The sequence below is a fragment of the Drosophila busckii genome, chromosome 3L, assembly GCF_011750605.1.
Source record: "Drosophila busckii strain San Diego stock center, stock number 13000-0081.31 chromosome 3L, ASM1175060v1, whole genome shotgun sequence".
NCBI lineage: Eukaryota > Metazoa > Arthropoda > Insecta > Diptera > Drosophilidae > Drosophila > Drosophila busckii.
Window position 1 is genome coordinate 16,470,613 of NC_046606.1, and position 27,242 is coordinate 16,497,854.

Sequence of the window (27,242 nt, forward strand, 5' to 3'; positions counted from 1 at the left end):
TTAACAGAATTGAAAACGGAAAGTTTATTCAACAGCATGACATTTGAGACATCTCAAACTGAGATGTCAGGCTTGCATGATTAATCTATTGTTTTGATGCTGCCTTGATATAAGTCAATTAAGTGTAGAATACAGAAAACCAGCTATTTTTATACAATTGTATTTGGTAATACGAGTAGCTGCAATGAGACTTCTATGGAATTAAAACCCGACGGACCGCATCATTAGCAATGCACGGCACGTACCCCCAAAGCTTTATGAGCAACAATGACAACATGTTGCTAAGCTACGCTCTCGACATGTAGCATCTTCTAATCTGGGGGTAACTAACTAGGTCTAACTGCAAACTAATAAGCATTAAAAGGGACCGGCATGAGAGAGCTTGCAGTCCACTGATAAGCCACCATAGTTTGTATAGAAGTTTATATCTGCTTAATATAAAAACCGCACAGTTGAAGACGCGCTCAAGTGCGCATTGAAGCTTTCTACATCCAGCACGCATAAGCTGTAGTTGAGCGGTACGCGACTTGCAATTATTATATTTACTACATCCAGAGACAATTCGCTAAGGAAAAACCATAAACAAGTTCACATGCAAGGTGAAGCATTGTTGTAAGTCAAGCTCAGTCTACTGAGAGCAGGAGCTTGCAAATCGAGAGCAACAACTAAGCTTTGGTATTCCGCTCAGCGGAAGTTTGCTTGCGATACGCGATAAAAGTTTTAAATTACTGTAGGCATTAAACTGCTTTAAGATGCAGTGCCTGAAGGTTATACTTATATTTGTGGCGCTGCTCAGCGTCAATTGCCAATTGCCGCTGGCCAAAAGCTACTCCGCCGAGTATACAGGTAAGGCATTAACTAAAACATACATTGGGTTTAAACTAAAGATACGATTTATAAAAGATTTGCTGGAATTGAGCGACAACGAGGAGTTCCAATGGGGCGCAGCTGAGAATCAGCTTTATAGCAATGCTAATGCCAATAATAAAACCGACTTTTTATCACGTCATCATTTGAGCAAGCGACAGGCAGAAGCTTCACTGCTGGTACGTTCCTGAAAATAAATCAAAAAGTGTTGTCTATTAATGCATTCTATAGGAGAACAAGGACTATGGACCTTGTCGCACTTCTCTTGGCGATGCTGGACGCTGCCGTCATATCATTTATTGTCGCATGCCCGAGCTAAAGGATGATGTCTGGCGTTTAGTCTCGCAGCTTTGCATCATAGAAAAAAGGTACACGCGTATTTAGCTTAAAAGATTTCCTATTTCATTTTCATATCTTAGTTCCATCGGTATTTGCTGCACGGAGCAGGCGAGTAGCTCACGCTTTAGCCCACAAATATCGCCTAGCCACGAGGAGACCCCACGCATCGTCAATCGCCCAGAGCAGCGTGGTTGCGGCATTACCACACGTCAGTATCCTAGGATAACTGGTGGCCGTCCAGCGGAGCCGGATGAGTGGCCTTGGATGGCGGCCTTGCTGCGTGAGGGTCTGCCTCATGTCTGGTGTGGTGGTGTGCTCATCACAGATCGCCATGTCCTTACAGCGGCTCACTGCTTGCACAAGCGCACCAAGGAGGAGCTCTTTGTGCGCCTGGGCGAGTATAATACGCATGTAAGTAGAGTAAAAACCAATGGGGAAAATATTTAAAAGTTTGTATTGCTTCCAGCAATTGAATGAGACTCGCTCGCGTGATTTTAGAATCGCCACCATGGTGTTGCATGCCGATTTCGATTCGTTGAGTTATGAGAATGATATAGGACTTATTCGCATAGAGCGCCCCACGCTGTTCAACAGCTACATATGGCCTGTGTGCATGCCGCCGCTAAATGAGGATTGGACTGGACGTCATGCCATTGTTATGGGCTGGGGCACACAAACTTTTAGCGGTCCACACTCCAAGGTGCTTATGGAGGCCAGTTTACCAGTGTGGAAACAGACGGATTGTCAGAAGGCCATGGTTGAGCATATACCAAGCACCGTAATTTGCGCAGGCGAGCCAGAAGGTGGGCAGGATAGCTGTCAGGGCGATAGTGGTGGTCCCTTGTTGGTCCAGCTGCCAAACAATCGTTGGGTATCCATTGGCATTGTCTCCTGGGGCGTGCGCTGTGGCGAACCGGAACGACCAGGTGTCTATACGCGCGTGGATCGCTATCTTGACTGGATCATATCCAATGCGGACATTTAAGCGTCATTTACTTTCAATTTAATTGGATTTAGTTGAACAAATGCTTGCCTTGGCTACATGCACATAATACATACATATAACATTATCAAATCTCTATAAAATATATATAACATATATATAAGAACTCTATTTGTGTCCCCAGTGCCCTGCCCAATTAGTAAGTCTAAAGTTAGCCTCTACATCTACGTGCTAGCTGACTGCGCCGCAGCAATGCCGGCAATCTTCTGTTGCGTTTCTTTAGCTTCACTGCTGCTGCTTGATTGTACTGTACTGTCCGCAAAGGCAATCTTGTAGACGTCGTCATATTCGTTGGCAAAATGCACCTGCAGACCATCGGTAATAAAGCTGGGTAATTCCTCAAAGTCCTTCTTGTTGTCAGCGGGTAGTATAAGGCAGGTAACGCCGCTGCGACGAGCCTGCAATTAAAATCATTTAAATAAAAGCTCAATTGATTCTATAGGATTACAGCTTACAGCAATGGTCTTCTCCTTGATGCCGCCCACAGTTAGTACTTTGCCTTTGAGTGACACCTCACCCGTCATGGCGACATCCGCGCGCACTGGCTTGCCTGTGGCCAAAGAAACCAAAGCTGTAATGATTGTCACTCCCGCACTGGGTCCATCCTTAGGCGTAGCGCCTTCAGGCACATGCAAGTGTATATGTCTAAAAAAAAAAAAAAGAGTAAGCCAACATTTATATAAAGAAAAGAAACTATTTAAGTTTAAGTGGACCCACTCTTGCTCCAAGAACTTGTTCTTTGGGTCGTTTGTGTAGAGGAAATTGCGCGCCACTGTGAGCGCTATTTGCGCAGACTCCTTCATTACATCTCCCAGATTACCAGTTAGATGCAGTGTGCCCGCGTTGGATTCGGGTTTCTCAGGGCGTATGTGACGCCTAGAGGTTTCGATATATAAAGCAGAGCCACCCATGGCGGTCCAGGCCAAGCCCATAACCACGCCAGCGGGCGTTATGTTGTACATTCGATCGGAACTGAAGATTTGTTTGCCTAGGAACGTCGTGAGATTTTCAGCATTAACAGCGAATTCTTCGCCCTCCTTTTTCACCAAACGGAACGCCACCTTGCGTATAGCCTTCTCAATTTGCTTCTGCAGATTACGCACACCAGACTCTCGGCAATAGCTTCTTATGAGCATATTAAGCGCATCCTCGGTTATGTTGACCTGCTTCTCGGTCAGACCACAGTCCTTCATAGCCTGCGGTATTAGGTACTGACGTGCAATAGCTACTTTCTCTTCTGCCACATAGCCGGACATTTCAATGAGCTCCATGCGATCACGCAACGGCTCAGGTATAGTGTCAATCACGTTCGCCGTGCAAATGAACAGCACGCGCGACAGGTCCACAGGCACGTCCAAGTAGTGATCCAGAAAATTGGCATTTTGCTCAGGATCCAGCAATTCTAATAGCGCTGAGCTTGGATCACCTTGATAGCCCCTGTGCAAGTGTATAAATGTGAATAAAAGCTTTAGCAATTTATTTCGATTTACTCACTTGCCAATCTTGTCCACTTCATCGATAAGGACCAGTGGGTTCTCCGTTTTCGTCTTCTTAAGGCACTGTATAAGCTTGCCAGGCATGGCGCCTACATAGGTACGGCGATGGCCTTTGATTTCGGCTACATCTGTCATACCGCCCACGCTGAAGCGGAAATACTCGCGGTTTAGTGCGCGTGCTATGGATCTGGCTATACTAGTCTTGCCTACACCAGGAGGTCCGTGGAAGCACAATATTTTGCCCTGTGTGGTGCCCCTTAATGAGCTCACAGCCATAAACTCTAAGATACGCTTTTTGATATCTTCCATGCCATAATGATCGTTGTTTAGTATTTCGGTGGCCTTGTCAAGACACAAATTCTCCGGGCTAATGACGCCCCAAGGTAGCGAGGTAAGCCAGTCCAAATAATTCCGCGTTACACTAATAGTAAAGTAAAATAATTTATGTCAATCCCGAGCCATTTCTTTTATGCTATTACTCACTTGAATTCGGAACTGTGACTTTCCAAAAAGTTCAATTTTGTCAGCTCCTCGTCTATTACTGTTTTGATGCTTTCGGGTACCGTTTTGTCTTTCAGCTTTTCGCGATATTTTTCTCCAATGGCATCCTTGTCGTCCTTTTCTATTCCCAGCTCCTTTTTAATGACCTTCAGCTGCTCCTGCAGAATATATTTGCGATGTTGCTGCTTCACTTTCTCTTCCACTTCACGTCCAATCTTCTGCTGCAAGCGTGACAGCTCTAGTTCCTTCTTCAGCAACGCAAGTGACAGCAACAGTCGCTGGGGAATCTATTAATGATAATATTAATTAATAAGATAAGCTTTGGTAACAATATATATATAGCTCACATCAGTTTCTTCCAGAATTTTCTGCAACTCGGCTGGCTCGCCAGCTGACAGAGACGCACCCAGATCACACAAATATATAGGATTGTCAACGACGCGTTGATTTTGATGCAGCATCTGCTGTAAGCTTTCTCTACAATGAAAAAATTCGTTAATTTCTTACATTTCCATGCTTAAACTGAAAACTCACCTGTATAAAGGATTCATGGTTATGATATCGCGCAAGGTTTTGATGATTTCCTGTGTTAGCGCTTTGACCTCTTCGGTTTGTTTGTATGCGGGTTGTTTGACATTTTCCACCTCCACAACTAGCACTGGTGGTGGGCTTGGCGTAGCATTTGCCTCTTCCTCAGCAGTCTCTGATGTGGCTGTCTTCTCCGTAGGCGGCACAGGCTTGGTAGTGGACTCCACACGTCCGCTGGGCAACGGTGCTTCCAACGTTTGTTGCTGCGCCAGCTCCTCGGCAGCGGCTGCGTCTCTTACCTTGGCAGTCTGTCTTCTTGGTATACGGCCGCGTGCTTTCCGCGCACTGCGAGGTGCGGTTGCAGCATCATCAGCGCCGGCATTAGTCTGATCTTCAGCTGGGATGCGTAATTTTATATTAAATAGTGGATAATGCAAAGTTGTCATTTTCACTAGGAGTTAAGAGACGACGCTTTTGTCACAATGTTCGGGCAGTGTCAGTATTTGTATCATTACCTGGTTTTGCTGGCGGCTGCACCTCTTCAACCACTTGGCCAGTGATGCGTATGCGTCTATGGGCTACCACAACCATGCGCAGCTTATCGCCCAAGTCCTGCAGTTCCTGAATTTGTGCAAAGGTACCTATGGAGTAGACATCGTCCAGCTTATGTATAATCTCCTCCTCGCCATCACTCTTCTTGAGAAAGACACCCACATATGGCTGATTTAATTTCACCTTGCGACGCAGCAGATCCATTATAACCGGATTGGAAACCTGCATGTAATTGATAGTTTAAGCGATAACGGATAATTTTATAAAAGTTATCGCAGCAAACCTCGACAATCTTCATAAATCTTGGAAACAGTGGATTCCGACGCATCGCCAGCATCGGTACGTGAGGCCAAACGTCGGGCACAGCAACCGTTGCCGGCAACTGCTGCGAATCGCGATGATCACCTAGAAGTTCTGGCTCTGCGTCGGCCATCATATCTTCTTCATCTCCACGTTTCCGACTGAAGTAACGCTGTGTCTGCATAAGCGTTGCTGCTCTGTTGTAGCGCAGCAGTCGCACCTCGTTAAAATACTCAAGCATAGAGCTTTGAGCTTGTCGATTTCGGGTGCACGCAGCGACTGTTGCCAAGCCGCGCATCATGGACGACCGCATACGTACGGCTCGTGAAAGCATTTTTTGGCAATTCGTGAACACAAACAGTTGGTAATTTATTCAAGAACAAGTGTTGAAACTACAAAATTGAAAGTGTAAGGTGATTATGTGATAGCGCTGATGAAATGACAAGCGGGATACGGCGATCCCAAAAGTATCGATTATACTATCGATATAAAGAATGTAATTTATTAGTTATGAACAAAACATTTAAGATTTAAGCATCATCGTATTGACAATTTAGCTACAAAAGGATAACAAAATATTCTAAGCTTCAAAAAACAAAAGCTCATTAAAAAATATTAATAAACTATATCGTGCACTATTCGTGCTAATGAAATTACTATCGGTAATGGCACATCATCATTGTTATCGCTATCGAGCTATCGCAAACGTATCACTCGTAGCCGAATAAAAAATAAATACATAGTTAAATTTCAGGCTGGTGAATAGTATTTGTAGGCTTAAAGATGGTTTCGCGTTTCGATCAGAAGAAGACTAAGCACCAGCTATTCCATGTCAGCATCAGTCTGGCCACAATATTGATTTGCATGACCTACATGCAGTATCGCCGCAATTGGTCACATTTGGGCAGCTTTTGGGATTCCTTGATCGTGCCCATTGTTTTTACTGGCGAGCTGTTAAAAGTTATTCTCGCCCGCTTCTTTGGGCGCATAGAGGACGGCGTGCTAACGGCCAAGCAACGCCAAAAGAAGGCGGCGTATTTTACGCCACGTGAACTACTCGGTGGCCTCACCTTACAATTTCTGTGTACACTCCTATACGGATTTATATGCATAATCTTGGGCGCTCCAGTTTTAGCCAACTACGAACAGACGTTTGTACTATCACTGCTAATGACTTTGCTAACAGTTTCGCCTACTGTTTTCCTGCTCGGTGGCGGTGGCGCCTTGCAAGTGTGCTTCTGTGAGAATCCCGACTTTGTGACTAAGTGCGAGGATACGGCGCTGCATTTGTTCAAGTACAATGCGCTTGGCGGCATACTGGGTGCCTGGGCTGGCAGTGTAGTGGCTCCCTTGGACTGGGGACGCGACTGGCAGGTATATCCTATACCCAATGTGATTGGCGCTTTACTGGGCAGTGCTCTGGGCAATATATACGCATGTACTCACGTGCTATACACATGTGGACGTGTCTACATGAGCAAGAAACGTACTTAAAACCAATAAATGTGTATGCAATATGTGTATCCTGCCACGATAAAAACATAACGTTGCGCTGCCACAACATCCACATCCACAACCAAGGAAGCAAAAGCATTGTTGTCGCGCCATCGTCTAGTCAACAGCTTAAGATTTACATATACCAAAAAGCAATTAAAGATACTTTAGTGTTACCAGTTTAAGCAATTTATTAACATGTACAATTATAATTCATTTTAAAACCAATCAACTAATAAACTAACAACACGACGCGCCGCACTATTCAATTGATGAAACCAATCTCCAACTCGAGAGTAAACATACATATATGCATTTATTTATAAGTACATACAGATTAATAATAGGTGTATTAATCACATGCAAAAGACACAAATTGGAACGTACAGAAGTTAACCATTATTATTAAAATATATTTATATAAATTAAATGATACAAGATTATTGCATTTAGGCTCTGGCAGTCAGCACAAAGGTTTCATCCTCTAGCAAACAACGCTGACTCACGTAATGTTCATTCGGCTCCCAAAAGTCGGCCACGTCATCATCACCCAACGGTTCGGTGGCAGCTTCGTTGCCAAACTCCTCAGGCAACTGAAACTCATGTGTGCTTTGTTCTACTTCCATGGAGAGGCGACGCCTATAAACTGCCTCAACAGCGCCAGGACAGCTGCCAGTTTCATAGAGCGTATACAGCTTAATAAAGTGTAATCCACTCGCAACGCGCTGCATTTCATTCTGTTGCACCAAAGCGCTCCAGCTAAGTGCAAGTGTGACATGCGGTACATAGCTCGAATGGTGGCATTTGAACTCTCCGTGTAATGTTGGTATTGAAGTAATTGGTTTCCTCATTGGCTAAGAAACTGTGCGGTTCTTGCAGTGTAGGCATATGCTGATCCAGTTGCTGTGCATTCTTGGCTGGCATGATTTCCAAGCGTGAAAGACGTGTATGCAAAAGCGATTTAAGCGTAGGTATATTTGGAAACTGTTCCGGATCTTTAGCCAACAAACGGCATTGGAAACTGCAACATTTGGCAGCTTTCAAGCACTGTGCGCCAGCTTGTCCAGTCGCAAGCTCCATATTGTTCATTACTGTAAGGATAAAAGTAATAAACTTTAGTAAGATTGCAAACATGAGCATCAGCATTCCTCTCACCCAGCAGCTTTTGCGCATTCACTTTATATTCCTTGGAATATAGCGACAAGGCATTGATATACACCTCGGTGGGCGACGCCGCATGCACGTTTCGCAGATTGACATCCAGACCAAGCTCACGGCTAACCGCATTGCTGATCACGCAGCTGGCATCAGCCTGCAAGCAGCTCTGCACCTGCACATGCCAAATATGACGCACCAGGCGATATTTTATGTGCGCATTGGCCGCAGCTGGCAACGCATAATAAAAGAGCAAGCGCAGTGTAAATGGACCAGCAGTATGTGGCGCTTGTATCCACATGGAAATGGTCTGTCCCTCCTGTGCATCCAGCGCAGGCTGGCGCTGCAGCAGCCGGAAAACGCGTTGTCTGCGTATTTCCTTATCCTTGACCAGCTTATCGTTCGATAAATCCTTCAAAGCTATATCAAATAAAAGTATCATAATTAAATGTGAATGAAAGCAGATTTTAGCACTTACAACTGAGCATAGTTATGGGCAACTCAGTGTGCTGCTGGTCCAACAGTGTCAGACAACGCGGATTATCACATCCCAAATAAATTTCCTCAATGGGTGCAATGCCTAGATTACGCAGCGTTATGGACACGGGAACTATTTCACCAGTCAATAGCTCCGCAGGTACAGGAGTAAAGCTGACGCTTAGTGCCGGCACTTGTGGCACCAGCTTTAAGCTTAACCTGCTGTCCAATAACGTCTGAGAGGATTGCTTAGCCGCAGTGGGTTTAATGCGTTGAGTTTCGAACTGCAGCAGGCCCAATAAGCTAGCTGCTGGTTCCGCCTTGGCAGCTACCCGACAAACAACGCCCAATATAGATAAACGTCCAGTTAGCTTGGGCGTGAGCTTAAAGTGCAGCAGCTGCTCGGCCTGCTCTGCCAGTTCTAAGCTTGCCAGGCAGCTGATCTTAATAGCTGCCGACACAGCAGCCTTGCTGGCGCTATCCGAAGATTGTTCGTAGACACACACATTGGAAATGACTTCTTCGTTGTCCAGCGTAAGCCGCCAGAGCAGATCAATGTCCGTCAAGTTAATGGGACAGCGAACGCTGTTGGCCAGCGCTACAGACAGTTCAATTGGCTCACCCTGGACACCCAGCGGTATCTCTGTGGCAGGCTGTTGCTTAGTGTACAAATAACGGGAGGGCTTAAACACAAATGGTTTGTTGGACGCAGCCGTAATGACCAGCATTTCTTCAATCTTGTGCCAAATGGATTCGTCTGATGTTACGGGAGAGTTGATGTCTATGTTGCTGGCGGGCACTTGCGGTGGCTGTGCGCAGGGCGGCTGTACCAAGGTTAACACACGCACCGAAGACTGCACTAACTGTGGCAAAGCATGAGGCAGCAAGCCAAGCTCGGGGCTGCGTTTGACAAGGTCCTAAAAAAAAGTAAATAGTATATATCAATTATTTATTTAATGTATTTTTAGGCAAAGCTCACATTCTGCGTTTGTATGTATTCCTTGAGGAAACTGCTCTGCTGCTGCGCGCTTTGCAAACTGCCTGGGCGCAGCAGATGTGCAAACGAGCGACTTGCCTCGTCCAGCTGCTTTAACATATACGCTTGCTTGGCCACCGTGTACTGAATGTGATCTTCGGCCAGACTCCACTCACGATGCTGGAACACCTGATAGGCCTGGCGATAGCAGCGATACGCATGCTTGCGTTGACCAGCACGCGAATAACGATTACCCGCTAAGACAATATGGAAAGCATATTTGCGATGCATTGGCGGCTGTGTGACCAGAAAGCAATAGGCTGCCTGCTCCAAAAGCAACGCAGAGCGCAAATCAGAATCCTCACTGGTCATGCGTATAAGCTGTTTGGCCACCTCGCTATATAGACGCGCTGTCTTCAGACATTCCATGCTCAGCAGTGTTGCGCGCGTAGCAAATTGTTGCAGTCTTTGGAACAAAAGGAAATAATAAATTAATATTTATTACAGAATATTAAATATTCTGTCAACTGACTTGCACACGGTTAAATAACACACAATGGCATCCTCCATGTAGTCGTACGTCTTGCGATGCGCTGTGCCTAGCATAAAGGCGGAGAGCGCTGCCATTTCCAGAGCACCCGCATAGTATTGCCAAGCGGAATCTGCATTGAAGTCACGCTTAGCCTGATGATAGGCTTGAAATGCCAGATTATAGTGTCCAAACATAAAGTATAGATCACCCAGTTTGCGAGTCTGCAGCTCAGCGGACTCGTTTGTATAACTGTAAAAGAGAATTATTAATACTGTATAAAAAATAGTCTGTATTGTGACATACATGACTGCATTTTGATTATTAGCTCCAGCGCCTGGTTTGCTGGTGACAAACCAACGTTTGGTGGCGCTCAGCAGTGACTTGCTGACGCCCTTTTTATTGGTCACACCCTCACTGAGCGTGACCACTAAATGTTCTACATAGGGTATAAGAGCGCGCACTGCATAATCCTGCACAAAGTGACGCAAATTTTCAATATCTCGTGCAGCGAGACTTTGTCCATGGGGCGCATCTGCATCCACTTCGTTGGCCCACACATTGGGATTGATAGTCTGGGAAGCAATGCTTTCGCTGCTAATGCTAAACTTTGAGTTTATGGCCTCCGTGGCGCTCTCTTGCATGGGACTCAGCGGATGCACAATAGCTTGCTCGTTTTCCTGTGCCGCACCCTCCAGCAGCTGTGACATTTGCATAGCCGGCATACTGATGACCGAGACCGCTTCCTGCGGAGATTTGGGTGCACTGAGTTCAGTGGAAGTTGTGTTATCACTTTTGGGTTGTCGCTTTATATATGTTGCCCAGTGGTCAGGCATGTCGTTCATTGCATTCGAGTCCACTGAATTAATTGAGACAAGGAAACATTTATTATCGCCGAATGTGGACTTGAGCAGCTCAAAGCCCTGTTGTGCCTTGGATAAATCACCCTGACTGGCTTCATGCAGCACCACATAACTATTGAGGACTTCTGTGGGTTGAAACCATTTTGGCAGCTTCTGTGGTGTTATGCTCTGCATTTGCTGGACACGTTGAGTTAACTTTTGTGCCGTTTCAATAATATTCGGGTCCGCACTGGACAGCACCAGCAGGCAGCTTAGTAAATGGCGGGTAAACTCATGCTCTGCCGGGAATTGTACTGCCAGAAATGTTTCACGCCATTGCTCAAACCAGGGCTCAGCTGTGGGCAGCTCCAGGTCAATGCCAGCTATATTAGATGCGTAGAGTAATGGATTGAACAGAAATATTAAATAACTTCTTACCAATCGTGACCACTTTTGTTCTATCATTCTGTGCATTGGTAACCGACTCATTGAGCATTTTTCTCGCCAACACTGTTTGCGGTGGTCGCCAGTCCACATCGCAGAAGTTCAGTCGCAGTCCACGCACAGACACACTAGTGCCGGATACATCTCGAAAATGCGCTGCAAAATAATAAAACACATAAGCAACAAACAAAAATAGACACTTTTGTTTACTCACCATCATTGGGCAGCTTGGCAAACGGCTGCAGCAGCTCCACAAAGGACAAATTGTTGCGATGACAAACCTCATCGGCCAAACTGCTGCTTACCACGCCTATAAGCGGCGAGAATATGTTTTTAATAATATCGCGTGAATTATAGCCTTGTCCCGTTAAATGTATCATTTTCTATTTCTTAATTAACTTTAATACACTGACAAAAAAAAAACAATAAATATCGATGCTTTACAGGAATAGTCGATACTTAACAAACATCTGTTGCCAGTGCTGCCACCCTTTTGTAGTTTGCTTATTATTGTTACGCGAGCGCAAGTTGCGTGAAAAGTCTTGTGTTTTTAATAATTATTAAAAGGAATTGTTTAATATGTTAACTTTGCGCAGCACACAGCGACTTTGCTTACGGTTAATTATGACACAATAAAATAAATTACTTCTTTATACAGTCTTGGTTTGCATTCACAGAGCATTACTACCGGCCTGTTACAGAAACGTGGATCAAGTTAAGTTCTTCAGCTCTTCTCAGTCCAAAGACGATGATGGTAGCTCCTCTTCCGATGATGAAAAACCAAAGAAGCGCACAAAATCTGCAGAAGCAAACACAGAGACAGCGGCACAACGCTTGAACCGTCTACTGGGTAGTATGCAGACACAAGCCAACGATCAACTCTCGTCGGCGGAACTTCCACGACCTGGCGATGCTAATCGTCGGCGTAGAGAAGCTCTTAAGCAGGAGACGGCCAATAACAATGTTATTACCGCTGCTAAGAATATTGCCAGCATGTTGTCCACCGGCGAAAGCGATAGAAAACAAACTGAATCCGAGTTACTCGCTAAGTTGCTGGGACACAGTCCAGAAGGCACAGCTGCATTAGACCAGGCTTCAGTGGACAATGCAGCAGCTGCTGGAAGTGCAGACAAGGAACTCAACTTGAGGTGAGTGAATATATAACAAATTGAGATTAAGATGGACACATACATTTTTTCTATAGTGATTTAATCGTGGGCATGAAGATCGATCGTCGTCAGCAGCCGGAGTCAACGGAATACTCCCGCGGCGAGTTTGTGCGTCGTACATTGGCTTCCCGTGCTAAATCTAAGCCAGGAGAACGCTCTACCCAGCGTCCTCAACGACAAATTAAACGCGAGCCTGAACAATTTACGGGCAGCGTCAATTTGTATGGTGGGGAGCCTTTGGGTATCTTTACCAAATCAGCTACTAAGCTAGTGGAGTCGCCGGACATGTTAAAAACTTGGTCTACGCTAAATCAACGTGAATTACAATTGCATGCGGCGCATCCGCCCGCTAATTACTTTGAGCAAATGGTACAATGGACATCTCAAGGCAAAGTCTGGCGTTTTCCCATTGATAATGAGCAGGATATGGCAGAGGAGGCAAACGTAGACTTTTCAGAGCACATCTTTTTGGAGCAGCATTTAGAAGGTTGGTGTCCCAGCAGGGGACCCATACGTCATTTCATGGAGCTGGTGTGCGTGGGTCTCTCAAAGAACCCATATGTCACAGCTCAAGAGAAGAAGGACCACATACTGTGGTTCCGCGACTACTTTGACGACAAGAAGCACATACTCAAAGAGCTGATGACAAAAGAGAATGTAAAGAGTGTGTCAGCCTAATTAAAATGATTTGCAATAATAAATATTTGTTAAAAACATATATTTATTTGCTTTGTAAGACAATTTATGCGCGTATATATGAATATATGTGTATATGCTATATCAACATACACAGCATTGTGTGTACGTTTGTAATATGTAGATTCGATTTGCTAAAATAATACTTAATTTAATGCGTATGCGTTTTGGGAGTCTGTGCGCGGAATGTGTGCCACTAAATAATGATTATTTATTTGCTTCACTTTAAAAGAGCAAAATGCGCTTCTCCACAGTCTTGCGGCAAATGGGACAGCCCTCAATTTGGTCACCACACATCTGGCAGGTGCCGTGTCCGCAGAGAAATACCATATTTTTAATGCGATCGAAGCAAACGGGGCACATAGTCTGTAAAAATTTTGAAACATTAGCAAAAAGCTTTAACTCGATTAAGCATTAAGCATTTTACCTGCTCCTTAATGTCTTGCAGCTGCTGCTTTAGCTTTTGCACATCATCCATTTGAAAGTTGTTAACATTGGAAGGCGCCATTAGCCCAGTGGCTACATTAGCTGCCGCTGCGGCCGCCAATAGATTGTTCTGACTGTTAAGTTGATTGCTATTGCCAGCAACTGGCGTAACAACAGTATTGTTCATGGCGACGCTATGCCCGGAGGTGTTTACACACGGTGGCTCTATGAATTTATCCTCTGTGACAGTCAAAGCTGCAGCAGCGCCCGCCATTTGAACCTTTTCCGCAGAGCCCAGTCCACCACAGCAAAGCGTAAACGAGAGCATCTCATCGACTTGGGTTCGACAGAGTACACACTTCTTCATTAGCGCACTGCAATGCTCGCAGGCCACCATGTGACCACAGGGACGAAAGAAGACAGCGGCACGCCTGTCTGAGCAGACAAGGCATTCGTCAATCTTTTCGCGCGAGGCAACAGTCTCGCGGCAAATGAGGCACTTTTTCACGCGTGGCGCACACGTTTCACAACAACAAACATGACCACATGGCTTGAAAACCGTATCGCGCTTGGCATCCGAGCAGACCAGACATTCCTCCAGGCTGGTAGGCTTGCTATTGTTGTTGTTGTTATTATTGATGCCGGTACCGCTGCTCTTGCAGCTGCCGCTGCTACTGCTGCTTTCCACATGCAACGACTGAGCCATGTCGCCGCCTAAGCCATTTAGCGCAAATGTGCTGCCCGAGACGGCTGTGTTAAGTGGTATATTTGCCGTCGCTGATTGATGCATGCCCGCTGCAGAGCCCACGGCGGCAGCACGGGCGCGGGCATTCTGACTGGTGCCAGCCACATTGCCAGGCAACTCAGCATCATCGGTCTTGCGCTCGTTATAGCACTTGACGAGCGTTTTGCAGAGATTGGGATCAGGGCACAGATCCAGCGGCGTTTGCAGTTTGCGATTCTTTAGTGTCAGGTCAGCGCCATTGGCAGCTAAGAAGCAGGCTATGGATGCCGAAGCCTTCTTGTTGTTGGCGTTACGCAGACCCATGAGCAGTTTGCCAAAGCCTTCCACATCCTGTAGCTGCTTCAGCTGCGATAGCGTATGGTGACGCAGTGCCTCGTGCAATGGTGTATCTCCATCCTTGTCTGGTATATTCAAATCAGCACCATCCTGCACCAGTAGCTTGACAATCTGCACATGCTGACGCTCGACAGCCAAGTGAAGTGCGGTTTGTAAATTTACATTCTGTCTGTCCATGTTGGCCTTGCCCATGTGGACAAGCAGCTCGGCGATTTCCACGTGATTATTAAGTGCAGCCAAATGCAAAGCTGTATATCCATCATCCTTTTTCTCCTCCACAATCCAGGGGCGATTTGTTTTGGTGAGTAATATCTTCATGGCGCTGGGATTACCCTTGAGCGCGGCATGATGCAATGCATTGAAGCCATTGTTGTTGTTTAATGTTATGTCCGCGCCAAAGTCCAACAAGAGCGACAGCATTTCATCATGTTCCTGTGAAAAGCATTTAGTGACAACTTTTATGAGCAGAATTCATACTCTCCCTACCTTAGATATGGCATCATGTAGCGGTGTATCACCCTCCGAATCCTGCAGACTGGGATGGCAGTTCAGCGTGAGCAGCGTTTTTACCACATTTAGATGTCCCTTGTTCACAGCAATATGCAACGAAGTCTGCCGACGTTTGTTGCGCGCATTCAAATCCGCGCCCGCCTTGGCCAAGATCTCTATTACTGTCGCCTCATCACCGAAGGCAGCATGATGTACTGCCCGATCACCATCTTTATCCTCAATCTCCACATCCACCGAATGACGCAGTAGCACTTGTATCACCTCAATGTGTCCATTCTGACTGGCTGCCTGCAAGGCGGTATGACCAGCAAAGACGCCATTTACATTTACCTCTGGCGCCGGCGCGCTGCTGGGACTGCCTGCAGCTGCAGCTGCCGCAGCGCTGGAGGTTGACGGCTGAGCTGCGCCTGCCAAGTACTCCTCACAGCGTGACTGAAAAAAGGTTATATAATTATTAATTAGGACATGGATAAATGCTGAATAAATACTTACCGCAAATCCATTGGCGGCCGCCTTGACAAACTCTTCGGTAGCATCGCCAGAGACATTGGGTTCGAAGAGCTTCTTGAGTATGGCGGATAGACGCTCACCGCTTGGTATAACGGGCGCGCAGTTGGCATCAGTGCCAGTAGCGCCTGTGGCGCTGGTGACACTAGTGGAAGCCACTTTGCAGACTGCAAGTGGATTATAGGTCCAAGATGTGTTGCCCACTTCCACCTTTAGGTCATTGTCGTGGTACACCTGCTGCACGCGTCCAATCTTGCCCAGCGTAAGCTGCATGGCATCTGCCCACTCACCATGGCCGCGTTGCAGCATCTTGATGCTCTCAACATCCGAACAGATTTTAACAATATCTCCCACTTGAAATTCTGGCGGTGCACTAGTGGGCGAGGACACCTTTGTGAGTACCGCTGGATTAAAGGTCCAACGATTACCTGAATTGTAGGCTACCACTATGTCGTGATCCTCATCTATGCCCACTACCATGCCCGCATTGCTTAGGCACTCGAACATGCCATCGGTCCATCCGCCGTGTCCGTGTTGCAGCGACTGTACAATCTCCAAATCTAGATCCACGGTTACCTTGTCGCCAATCTGGAATCCATGCGGTCCCTTGCCTGGGCCATTCTCGCCCAACAGCGGCAAATGATCGCGATACACATTACTGCCTTTGGCATCGTTCACCACCTTCAAATCTGCCATGCCCTCAAAGCCTACGCGATAAAGATTCTTGGAGCCATTATCCCAGATAACATAAGCGGCTGAGCGCGGCGAGGCGGAAGACCAATCCTGTATCTCATTTACTTTGCCACGACGGCCGACGCCACCGTCCTGATCCTCCCACTGCCAATCCACGCCGCGTACCACACGAGCCCCCGGATAAATACCACGTGCCAGCACCTTCTTGGACTTGCGACGCGGCTCCAGCATCCCGCGTTCACCACCAGGAGTGCTAATCCTATAAAAGCGATGACGCAAATGATGTTTGTCCCCATGATAACAAATGGAGCATAGATCATAGTTTATGCACTCGGCACACTTCCAGCGTATGCCAAAGATAGGTTGCTGCCGGCATGTATCGCACATGGTTCCCTCATGTTTCACACCTGTTGGTGCGCTGTCCAAAATACGCAAATCATAGGCGCCAGCACAGCGATAATTTGCTGCGGTACCATTGTCCCAGACAACGACCACCTCCTCGGCGGACTCGAAATTTCTCACTGTGCCCACATGTCCCTCGCCGCCATCCTATTAAGAACAAATCGAAACAAAGTAACATAAATCTATTAGTTTAGTTTCTGTTTTGCATTTTGTTTTATGGACCTACGCTAATCATAACACGAAAATTATAATTAAAACGCATTTCAGCTGCGCTGCGCTTGATGTTCGACAATCTACTAAACTGACAGTTGCTGCTAAGGGCCGCAATGAGTTCCACACACAATCTAAACGGCGATCTTGGGATCGACCCCGTCTAGGTCAGCGCAAAAACAAACCAAAACCAAACAGAAATAATCGCGAAGTATGATTGACTATTTAATACGCTATACAAAAATCAAATTAATGTCTGGATAACTTTTGGAATAATTTAAAAATGTTTAGTAGAATCATAAAACAAAGTATAGTCAATATTAATTATATTCGTATGTTGAAATCTTCTCTATTTAACATTGACAAGCTGCAAGTCATAGTCGTTGTTGATTTTTCTAGTCTACGCTTTTATTGTTAAGGGTAATATCGATCATTCAATTTAATTTAATTGACTGTCACCAAATTGGTGTGTGCGTTTGTGTGTGTACGTACCTGTTTATTCCATTTCCAATCCGGACCACGTATAACACGCGCACCAACTCCTTCCATTGAAATACGTCGAGCAACTGCAGCCGCGCCAGCGCCTACGCTACCGCCACTACCACCGCTGCCTCCCCCACTCCCAGTTGTGACTACCACACCCACTGCAGCACCACTTGCTGCAGCATTTGTTGAGTCTTTAGCCGCTGTTAAAGAAGCGGCACAGGACATTTTAGTCTGTCACAATGCTCTTTGTCTTTTTCAGTCAGACGCTCACACTTTTACGAAAATGCAAATTACAGAGACACTCTTCTTCGTGTGCAAGAAAAAAGTGTCTCGAAAATATCTATAGAGACTGCACAAGTCTTGCACATTTACATCAGCATTCCCATGCAGTCACTAAGGTAATAAGCTAGTTAGTGTTTGCTTATTTAGTGTTTTATTTCATTAAAAACAGTAATGCTGCATTGAAAAATTATAACTTTTTAAAATTAGGAGCTAAAAACAAATTTATAAACTGTGTAAAAGTCAAACTATAATTAAGTTAGTGATGGTGCTATTAAACGATACTTGTACACACCTGCAGTTCAGCAGCGTTGCCACTCCGCTATTTTAAGTAACGGTTGCCCAATTGCACTCAACTTGACTCTCACTCGTTACTTTTAAAACATTGTGAACATTGCAACAATTAATTAATACGCAACGCTTGCTAAAAAGAAAATTGTGCAGCTCTTTTACTTAGCTGCGCCTACGCAACTGTATTGTAATACTTAAACAAAATTAAAGTAAGCGTAGATATAAAAATGTCCAATAGCAATACGGACACCGGAGACACGACTGTTCTGGCGACAACAAACTTGTCGACGGTACAGGATTATAACCCAATTTCCAATGAAGGGGAGCCCGTTGAGCCTAGAGAATCGCTGGTAGGTTGACCTTTGCGTATCAGTTGATTAACTATAGCCAGTCCACTTTGTCTAATCTATAATCTTTGTGCAATAGATAACCACAGCAGTGAGCTTTTTACAAAACACCAAAGTACGCCACACTACACTTATCCAAAAGCAGCAGTTTCTGCGGTCCAAAGGTCTAACTTCACATGAAATACAACTAGCCTGTGAGCGTGCAGGCGTCTTTAGTCATGATCCAAATACCATTATCAACATTGGATCACAACTGGCAGTGCAGCATCAGCAAACCGCTTTCGGCAGATTGCGTGAGCTGCTCTACACAACAACGCTTCTCAGCGGTGTAGTCTATGCAGTTTATCTATTTTGGCGGGTAAGTTGTCGCTATATCTAACGCAGGGAGCAGCTATGGACTAACCATTCGTTTACACAGAAATACATTGCGCCCTTTCTCTTTGGAACACCCAAGAAGAAAAGCGTTGATAAGGCTTTAGAGGATATTGACAAAAAGGTGGAGACGAGCACGCAGGCTCTGAATGCAGAAATATCAGCCGTAAAGGATTTGATTACAGTACAGCAAAAGGAGCAGGCGCAGCAAATGAATCGAGAGTTTAGCAACTTTCGTAGTGATTTGGATGCCATCAAAGGCTTATTGTTGAATCGTAAACAGTTCGCATCGCCCGTAGCCCCTTCTACCGTGCCCTCCATTCCAGCCTGGCAATTGGCTAGCTCCCCACATCGCCATCGCCACAGCCACACTAGTCAGTCAGATGATAATGACAAAGCCGACGATGCCGGTTCCGGCTCAGGCTCCTCTGAGACCGAGGTAGTGACTAAGAACAGTGACTCTAGCTTAGAAATTATGTAAGAAGCGAAAAAGGCTATAAAATAAGCACCAAAGTGCATGCATTTTGTCAAACGAAGTCAATAATTGTACATCCGATGAATATTATGGATTTTGTTCACTTCATAAAATTTCATATCCGCACAGTAGCTACCAAAACTTAATGTATACACACATTATAGTATGTATACACACAAATATACATGAATGTATGTATAATAAACATAAAAAACTAAGCAATTAAAAGAAGCTTGAAATAGATTATAAATTGTTCCTTTGATTTGTTTTTTATTTGTGTTTTATTTATTTTTAAAAGAAATTAACGCATTGTGAATGATTGTGGGAGTGGCAAAGTGTTAGTGACAGTGAGGAGCCTGAGCTTATTTGATAATTTTGTTAACTTATGTTTAGAATTTAAATTTTGTCTAAAGTTGCCGATTGTTGAATTTTAATTTGTTTTTACTACATTATTATGAAATTGGCTAAATTCCCATTATAATAATATATGCTCATATGCACACTTGCCATCATTGACAACTTATTCAAAGAAAAAACATATATTTTGAAAAATGGCCTTGCTGCTGACCACAGCTGTTATTAGTTATGATCTCTAATTATGGTATAAATATATGTATGCTTATGTTGTGCGGTGCGTACTTGTTTTAGCTTTAGTTTTGTATTTATTACAAATTTGGTTCTGCGCGCGACCAATTTTATATATTTTCGCCTACTTATTGTTAAATATCGATTTGTACATTATCGTATGTATCGTGTTAGTTTTCATTTAATTATTAATTCTAATAAAATAGTCTCACATTGGATTGTTTATGGGGAAGGGCTTATTTATATATTTATATATATGTATGTATGTATATGATGTATAAGTGCTGCACAGAAAGAACAATCAAAAAATAAACAATTATCCTTGGTGCCAGTGCAAGTGTATATATTTTTTCTGTTTTATTTCATGTGTATTTTGTTTAAATTGAAAAATTGGAAAACAATTTAAATGTAGTATTAGTACCCTTACCTAAAAAGGGTTAATTAGATAAACAACAGCCAGGCCGCAGTTATCAGCTATTTACTTATATAATTGATAAAAAACATATGTACAATCTTTAAACTTTAAACTTGTTAAATGTTAACTGAGCGCACTTGCACCTCTAAGACCTGAACAAAAAAGTTACTAAAATGGCCCGTTAAAAATTCTCTATATATATGTAGGTATATATAAGGGTCTGCAAGTACGCATACTTATTGAATTTCAAAACTATGTTCTAGACTTTAAATCCTTAATTAAGGAAACACAATAATGGTACTTAGCCCCATAGCTTAACGAAAATAAGACATGTTGCTTAACATTCAATTCTTTAGCCTAGACAGCTGAATTGATAACCGCCGTGCTGGTTATGCTGGTGGCAGGACCATAAGCTGAAGAGGCACCCGATGTGCTTGCAGTGGCCGTTATACTAACAGCTGCCGCTGCTGCTGTAGATCCACCATCCGGATAGCCACCCGAGGCGGGTGCCGGCGACAGTGACATGGTGGATGATGAAGGCGATGAGCAATCGCTTTGCACGCTCATGGTAGGCGAGGCGGCAACCAAATTGCTGCTGCTCGTATTACTGATGGTTAGCGGAAACTTGTGGGGGTGTGCTAGTGGGCGTTTGCGGCGACAGTGGAGTTAGCACGGCAAGACGTTGTGGGCACCGGACTGCCAATGCTATTGACGCTGGAGCTGGTGACAGCTGCAATGCTGCTGCTATTGGCAGTAGTAGGTGTGGCAGGCGTTGTAGCAACTGTTGCTGCTGTTGATGTAGTTGTTATTGCTGGCGGCGACTGTTGCTGTTGCTGCTGTTGTTGTTGTGGCTGTTGGTTGCTGTTTACGCCAGCTGCAGCTGCAGCAACAGCTGCACGCTCACGCTCTCGATCTCGCTGAGGTCTGAATGCTTCACGCAAGGCTTCCACACGATTTTCATTGGGACCCCAACGCGCATAGCCAGCGCTGTTCTGGAGCCAAACAACTTGTGTGCCTTGCATGCACTTGACCAACACTTCACTTCTGTAAAGAAATACCCATTAGCTTAAGCTAGCTATTATATAAAGTTTCAGCTCACTTCGGCATCATATGTTGATAGCCATGCCGGTATTCATGTGCCATACCCAGTACCACCATGGAGCGCCGCTTGTACATGCTTTCCTCCAGCTTGGAAATACTCTTCCACTCCGGCAAAAACACTATAAAGCTGTGGAGAGAATAACAAATGCTTTTAACCACATTATTTTATGAAAATAATAGCTACTACCTTAAGGGCTCCATGGAATCGGTTAGCAACTTGTCTATATGTAGCAGACAAGCATCCAAGAGCTCCTCACAATGCGGCGGATTCACTTGAAACGAGCCAGACACTGGTTTAAATTCCAAAAACGGTCTGCAAACGAAAACATCAGATATGGCATTTGTTTATTTATAAACCATTTTTCAGCTTACCCCCTAGAGCCGAAGTAGGCATCTGTGTCAGCAAAGGCTGAGCAGTATTGCCGGAAATAGGAGTTGAATGGTGATGCGAAGCACTCAAAGCTCACACCAAAGTGCCTATGAAGACACTCAAAGACGGGTCCAGGTAAAGCTGCCTGTGTAAGCTCAGCTTCCTGTGAAGAGTTGAGTGCATTGCCTAGAAAGGTTTGATAGCGCTTTAACAGACACCATACACGACCGATAAATAGATCGAACTTTTTGTCATCAAAGCAGTTGTGACGATAAAGCTGCTCCAGCTTTTGCAGATAGGTCAGATTAATGTACTGTGCATCCGGCTGATTGATGTTAGCGGGCGTGTACTTGATGATCATATGATCGCGATCCTGCAGATACTCAATGGCCGGCATGCGTGGCGACGGCACTGCGAACTGTATGGGATAGCACCAGACCTTCTTCAAATGCGGAGGCGGTGGTGGCGGCGTTGGCTCCGGTATGCCGTGCTCCTTCAATAATTGTAGATGGCGTTCACGGATTTTGCGCGCATGCTCCGCCGACAGATGAAAGATTTTAATGCACAATGTTTCTACGGAGCTCTTTACCGTCTCCACCAAATGCGGCTCACACTGACGCTTCAAATGCGCCAAACGATCCTGAAAGTCCTCGTAACTGGCACCCACTGTGCGCCTCAGCCATTGAAACGTATCCTCAACATTCCACTTGACCACTTTCTTTGACTCGGGCGGCGCTGAGCGCGATTCGATGATTTGCTTGGCCGCCTCGGCATACCGTGAAAGTTGTTTGCGTGCGTCTCCAGTGAACTTAGGTTTGATTATCTTAATAGGTATGTCGCCCATTATTTCGCGGTACATGGAGCTGGAGATTTCGGGCATACAGTTACTAGGCAACAATGGATCGCAACCGGTGTCGATGACCTTGCGTTCCATAAGCCAACGATTGAAAGAATCCCGCGGCGCCTTGATGTTCTCCCTGCGCATGCACAGATCCTCGTATGTCTTCTGCAGTTTCATGGTGAAGGCGGCTCGCATGGCCTCAATCTCTGGATGCGGCTGTGGCAACAGCGTAGGCGGTCGCTCCACAATGACAGCATTGGTGCACACCTCCAGATCCCACGGGCCAGCAAGCACAAACTTCTTCATTGGTGGTCCAATATGCTGCTGCATTTGCTGATGATGCGGATGTATATGCATGTCATCCGACGGTCTGCGCTTCAGATGATGGTGCTGTTGCTGGTGCGGCGTCATCGGCGTGGGACCACCAACGCCGCTGCCACCACCATGACAAATCCCCAGAGGATCCGTAAGCGGATCAAAGGGTGCACCCGGCATTTCCCACAGTGATTCACCAGTAACCTTGTTCCAGTAGTACGGTCGATTCTCGCGCTTAGACCAGAACTTACGCCATCCCTGATTCACAAGCTCCGCTGTTAACTCTTCGCCATAACCACCCGGTCCAACGGGTGGTCCTTGAGGCGTATGTGCCATTGCATCTGGAGTGGGCGGTCCATGTGTTTTGGTGGGCGTCGAGGGCGACGAGCAGCTGGCCACCGGTGAGCTGCCTGCGCTCAAAGGATGCCCCGTGCCTTCGCTCGCTGCTGTTGTTGCTGCAGCTGCTGCTGCAGATGTGCTAGCTGCAGCTGTCGTCGGCGTGGGTGACATATTGTTGGATGCACTCGCCGTCAGTTGATCCCAGGCACTTTGCGAACTCGTGCTTGGCTGCATCATGGGACTCACAGTGCCCGTGGAAGCGATCACAGAAGCCGGCACCTGCAGCGTCCCCAGATTGTGCATATTGCTGTTGTTGGCTGCCATTTGAGCTCTGTAATAAAAACAAAACAAAAACCGCATAAAACAACAACGTTAAATCAACTCTTGTTTATGTTATTAAGAGTCGCAGCAAGCATAGAGAGAGAAAAAGAGCGAGCGACGCGCACGAGAGCGAGAGTAAGCAAACGCAGGTAGCTGTAGTATTGATGCGAACACTCAAATACGTGCGCTCCAACGCGGTGGAAACCAGTCGGCAAGAAACACTCAGCGCAGCAGCAACACAAGCCGGAGGGTACGTCACTTTGTTTCGGTAGAAAAACTTGCACATCGGACAAAGCATAAATAGATGAAAATAATACGTCCATATAATTATATCTCCCCATTCTAATTCCACCCTCGCCCACAAATTCAATTCAAATCTGAAGCTTTAACATTGGCTGAGAGTGGCGCGCATGCCGTGTTGTTGTTGTTGTTGTTGCTTGCTGCTGCTGCTGCTGCTGCTGCTGCCGCTCCTGCTGTTGAGCGCAAGCCAAACAGTGAGAGAGCGAGAGCGTGTGGGAGCGACGAATGAGAAATCAAAACAAATTGCAAAGAATAGAGATTTTCTGCCTGCTGCTTGTGTATATGTTTTGACGAGCGTGTACCTAGTGTATGCGCACCGCACAAATAAAAAAAATTTACAAAAATTATTCTGCTGGCGATTTTGTTGCACTGCAATGCAATGCAAACACACACACATATAAACAAATGCAGCTACTTAGACTCAAAATGTAACTCGCACACTCACACACTCATAGCACTATGTATCTTGTATCTGTGAGATTTTATGTCTACGTCATTGCAGGTCCCAAGAAATAATGGCGCGCTTTTTCCATCGAAACACAAAACACATACATATTGCAGCTAATAGCATTATTATTTATTAATTTTTTTGATATCAATGATTTTGCCGCACGGCACATACAAATCGTGGCTATTTTGTGTCGTATATAGCATTTAATAAACAACATTGTGGTGCACCGAAAATTTCTCTACACTTTCTTTTCAACCACATCAATATAATCTACGCCTTGCTGCTGCTTGCTCGTAGTCGAACTTCCAACGCGTTGAAAAGCCACTAAACTTACCTATTTTCAACTATGCTATTGAACAAATTACGAAATTTGTCTTCTCAAACATTTATAACGTATATACGTAATTATTTGAAGCGATTTATTTATGTTTTACGAATTCCTGAAAAACTGCTAGTACTTCACACGCCAAGTGTTACCAGGCGGCTTCTCGCCCAAAACACCGCATATTGTGTGACCAATCTTTAGTTGGAGTAAAAATAACAAGCAATACTATCGCCAAATATCGCGATTAATTGGTTTACATGTAGATTTATTTATTGTACATTGAATTTTTCCGACAGTGGAATGTTTAGCTAGTAGTAGTGCTTATATTTTTCTAACTAGTTTGTTGCCTGCAGTTTAAGACAAATTTCAACGCTTATATTGAGATCCGGCTTAAATCTGTTTATCAAGCGCAGCAAATTCAATTTCTTCACCTTGGAGTTGTTGGATTCCAGCTCATATAATGTGGACAGATTCACAAGCAGGCTCTCGTTTAATGACTTTTGAGGGTTTAGATTTATGGCTCGCTCGTATAGATTAATAGCATCCTTCAGCTTTCCAGCATATAGCAGACATACACCCATATTATTTAGTATCATAGTATTGCCAGAGTCCAAGTGCAGCGCCTTTTGAAATATCAAATAAGCCTCGGGAAAGTCATTCTTGGCGACAGCTATTAGACCCTTATCCACCAGATCACGCAGGTCGGGTGCCGTATTACTAAAATAATCGCTAGTTAACAAACGTTTAACTTTAAATTAATTACAATAATTAACATTTCTCGCAAACGTCGGGCGACTGCAAACTTTTGTTCAGCACCAAATATGTCTCCAATTTGTAGATAAATGCGACCCCAAGCGGAATAAAGAGAGCGCTGTTCTTCTTTGGTAAGACTAGAACGTGTAAGCAACATACCGCCCATTATATCATCAATCATGCTGTATTTCTTCATCTAAAAAATACAACGAAGGATTTAATGATCAAGGATTAAATCATTGATATGTAGTACGAACCATTAAGGCACAGTTTATGATGGAGTGTAGGACACGCTCGGAACGTCGTTGCCAAAATTCAGAGGCATTTCCATTCCTTGACTTTTCGTAGTGCTGCTTTATTTCACTGCTAATGACATGTAGCTTGGAAAGGTTATCCAGTGCCAGATGTGGTTTCCCCAGATAAATGGGCATTTCTGACAGAAGCAGGCGAAATGAAAAACTTGCAATGGATCCTTGTTTGCCAGAATACATCTCAGGGTAGAACTCATAGAAAACATCCAAAGCGTTCAGTTGGCCAAATGGTTCGGCCTCCGCCTGTAACAGCTCATACTCGCCCAGCTTGGCCAGCAAGGCTAGGCGAGTAAACCACAATTGCAGTGAGTGTGGCGAGTGCTTCGCCGGTTGTCCACTGCGTCCATAGCCCTGCCCATAGATTGTCAACAATCTGCCAGTAAGATTAACAGCAGCTCTAAAACAGCCAGCATTAATTAGTTGACGTATGCCGCGCTCGTCCTGCGTCACATCCTCCACTCCCAGAATTTTGCGTTGAAGTAGCTCAGCTTCACCTAAATGTTGATTCACAGCCACACCGATTGGATCCGGCTACAAATGTTCAACTTAAGCACAAAGCACACAAATCTCACCGAATATTATTTACCAAATCATTAGCTATATGTAATCCGGGCATTACCAGATGTGTGGGCGCTCCTGTGCCTGTTTTCCCCTGCTCAGCAGGCGATGGCCACAAGTTTCGAACTTCATCATTTACTTTTATGGGCTCTTCGGCATCATCAGCTGTTTCCACATACTCGGGCGGCTGATATCTGCCTGTAAATGTACTGGCCAACATGTTGGTTTTGGGCTTATTCACTTCTGGCTCGGACTGCGGTTCCCTGGGCTTTGGGTTTGTCAACTCATCAAAAAAACTTGGTGGATCGTTGGCAAAGTATTCACTGAGACCTTTCGGATTATTTGTCATGCCGTTGTTAATACTATGCGGATTTTATTGTTAATAACAGGAGATCGCAAATATTTTGGATTCTGTTTACGTTTTTTCTGCAACAATGTTATTGTGCGAAGGAAATCGTAAACCCGATAGTTTCTGATATCGATAGATATCGAATAAATGCAGATTATGCTACTATGGCCACACTCGAGACGAAATTCAAATATACGTTAAGGATGTATACATATAATCCCATGTGTAGAATATAAACATAGAGATAAAACACGTAGTTTTATTATGGACGAGCCCTATCTTAAATTCTTAAATCTTAAATTCCTTAAAATTTAATTCCTATCTTAAAATTAGGACTCGCATTATTCTGTTGGAAACGAAAGAGAGCTCTTTTAATGAAAATCCAGTCATACTATATATTACAAGCTTTCCTTAAAAAAATAAGGAATATCAAAGAAGCCCCAATTATAAATAATAGATAC

At 44.8% G+C, this 27,242-nt stretch overlaps 9 protein-coding genes across 10 annotated transcripts; 4 read left to right on the forward strand and 5 right to left on the reverse strand.

Moving 5' to 3' along the window:
* Nucleotides 1–478: 478 nt before the first annotated feature.
* LOC108599724 (venom protease) lies at nucleotides 479–2,193 on the forward strand. The gene is made up of 5 exons (XM_017986722.1): nucleotides 479–846; nucleotides 904–1,046; nucleotides 1,099–1,235; nucleotides 1,287–1,617; nucleotides 1,673–2,193. The coding sequence occupies exons 1-5, from the start codon at nucleotides 753–755 to the stop codon at nucleotides 2,189–2,191; spliced, it is 1,224 nt and encodes a 407-aa protein (XP_017842211.1). The 5' UTR covers nucleotides 479–752; the 3' UTR covers nucleotides 2,192–2,193.
* A 154-nt stretch (nucleotides 2,194–2,347) lies between these two features.
* LOC108599721 (lon protease homolog, mitochondrial) lies at nucleotides 2,348–6,007 on the reverse strand. Of its 2 annotated transcripts, none has more exons than XM_017986718.1 (9): nucleotides 5,570–6,007; nucleotides 5,250–5,508; nucleotides 4,741–5,185; nucleotides 4,554–4,683; nucleotides 4,189–4,493; nucleotides 3,704–4,126; nucleotides 2,927–3,646; nucleotides 2,665–2,854; nucleotides 2,348–2,607 (listed from the first exon to the last, which is right to left on the reverse strand). In XM_017986718.1, exons 1-9 carry the CDS (start codon nucleotides 5,918–5,920, stop codon nucleotides 2,374–2,376), a joined length of 3,057 nt encoding a protein of 1,018 aa, XP_017842207.1. In that variant the 5' UTR covers nucleotides 5,921–6,007; the 3' UTR covers nucleotides 2,348–2,373. The 2 variants fall into 2 exon arrangements, with proteins under 2 accessions (XP_017842207.1, XP_017842208.1); XM_017986719.1 differs by having other exon boundaries at nucleotides 4,741–5,131; nucleotides 5,570–6,006.
* Nucleotides 6,008–6,356: 349 nt separating this feature from the next.
* LOC108600019 (uncharacterized protein C1450.15) lies at nucleotides 6,357–7,459 on the forward strand. Its single transcript, XM_017987336.2, has one exon. It carries the CDS (start codon nucleotides 6,370–6,372, stop codon nucleotides 7,078–7,080), a length of 711 nt encoding a protein of 236 aa, XP_017842825.1. The 5' UTR covers nucleotides 6,357–6,369; the 3' UTR covers nucleotides 7,081–7,459.
* Nucleotides 7,460–7,472: 13 nt separating this feature from the next.
* LOC108600016 (trafficking protein particle complex subunit 8) lies at nucleotides 7,473–11,890 on the reverse strand. The gene is given in 9 exon segments (XM_017987332.2): nucleotides 7,473–7,893; nucleotides 7,895–8,171; nucleotides 8,236–8,655; nucleotides 8,714–9,629; nucleotides 9,692–10,154; nucleotides 10,221–10,469; nucleotides 10,524–11,442; nucleotides 11,498–11,659; nucleotides 11,718–11,890. Coding segments are annotated over 9 exon segments (3,936 nt in total). The 5' UTR covers nucleotides 11,884–11,890; the 3' UTR covers nucleotides 7,473–7,529.
* Nucleotides 11,891–12,016: 126 nt separating this feature from the next.
* LOC108600018 (28S ribosomal protein S31, mitochondrial) lies at nucleotides 12,017–13,373 on the forward strand. The gene is made up of 3 exons (XM_017987335.1): nucleotides 12,017–12,120; nucleotides 12,181–12,651; nucleotides 12,708–13,373. Exons 1-3 carry the CDS (start codon nucleotides 12,083–12,085, stop codon nucleotides 13,348–13,350), a joined length of 1,152 nt encoding a protein of 383 aa, XP_017842824.1. The 5' UTR covers nucleotides 12,017–12,082; the 3' UTR covers nucleotides 13,351–13,373.
* A 28-nt stretch (nucleotides 13,374–13,401) lies between these two features.
* LOC108600017 (E3 ubiquitin-protein ligase mind-bomb) lies at nucleotides 13,402–18,123 on the reverse strand. Its single transcript, XM_017987334.2, has 5 exons — nucleotides 17,690–18,123; nucleotides 15,878–17,134; nucleotides 15,362–15,817; nucleotides 13,796–15,307; nucleotides 13,402–13,734 (listed from the first exon to the last, which is right to left on the reverse strand). The coding sequence occupies exons 1-5, from the start codon at nucleotides 17,906–17,908 to the stop codon at nucleotides 13,594–13,596; spliced, it is 3,585 nt and encodes a 1,194-aa protein (XP_017842823.2). The 5' UTR covers nucleotides 17,909–18,123; the 3' UTR covers nucleotides 13,402–13,593.
* Nucleotides 18,124–18,318: 195 nt separating this feature from the next.
* LOC108599022 (peroxisomal membrane protein PEX14) lies at nucleotides 18,319–19,674 on the forward strand. Its single transcript, XM_017985803.2, has 3 exons — nucleotides 18,319–18,603; nucleotides 18,680–18,958; nucleotides 19,019–19,674. The coding sequence occupies exons 1-3, from the start codon at nucleotides 18,481–18,483 to the stop codon at nucleotides 19,451–19,453; spliced, it is 837 nt and encodes a 278-aa protein (XP_017841292.1). The 5' UTR covers nucleotides 18,319–18,480; the 3' UTR covers nucleotides 19,454–19,674.
* A 39-nt stretch (nucleotides 19,675–19,713) lies between these two features.
* On the reverse strand, nucleotides 19,714–24,948 carry LOC108601028 (mRNA (2'-O-methyladenosine-N(6)-)-methyltransferase). The gene is given in 7 exon segments (XM_017988907.2): nucleotides 19,714–21,075; nucleotides 21,077–21,124; nucleotides 21,126–21,491; nucleotides 21,547–21,675; nucleotides 21,736–21,861; nucleotides 21,921–23,744; nucleotides 24,820–24,948. Coding segments are annotated over 6 exon segments (2,757 nt in total). The 5' UTR covers nucleotides 23,738–23,744; nucleotides 24,820–24,948; the 3' UTR covers nucleotides 19,714–20,804.
* Nucleotides 24,949–25,065: 117 nt separating this feature from the next.
* On the reverse strand, nucleotides 25,066–26,863 carry LOC108598929 (trafficking protein particle complex subunit 12). The gene is made up of 4 exons (XM_017985694.2): nucleotides 26,461–26,863; nucleotides 25,821–26,405; nucleotides 25,584–25,759; nucleotides 25,066–25,527 (listed from the first exon to the last, which is right to left on the reverse strand). Exons 1-4 carry the CDS (start codon nucleotides 26,779–26,781, stop codon nucleotides 25,146–25,148), a joined length of 1,464 nt encoding a protein of 487 aa, XP_017841183.2. The 5' UTR covers nucleotides 26,782–26,863; the 3' UTR covers nucleotides 25,066–25,145.
* Between the last annotated feature and the right edge of the window lie 379 nt (nucleotides 26,864–27,242).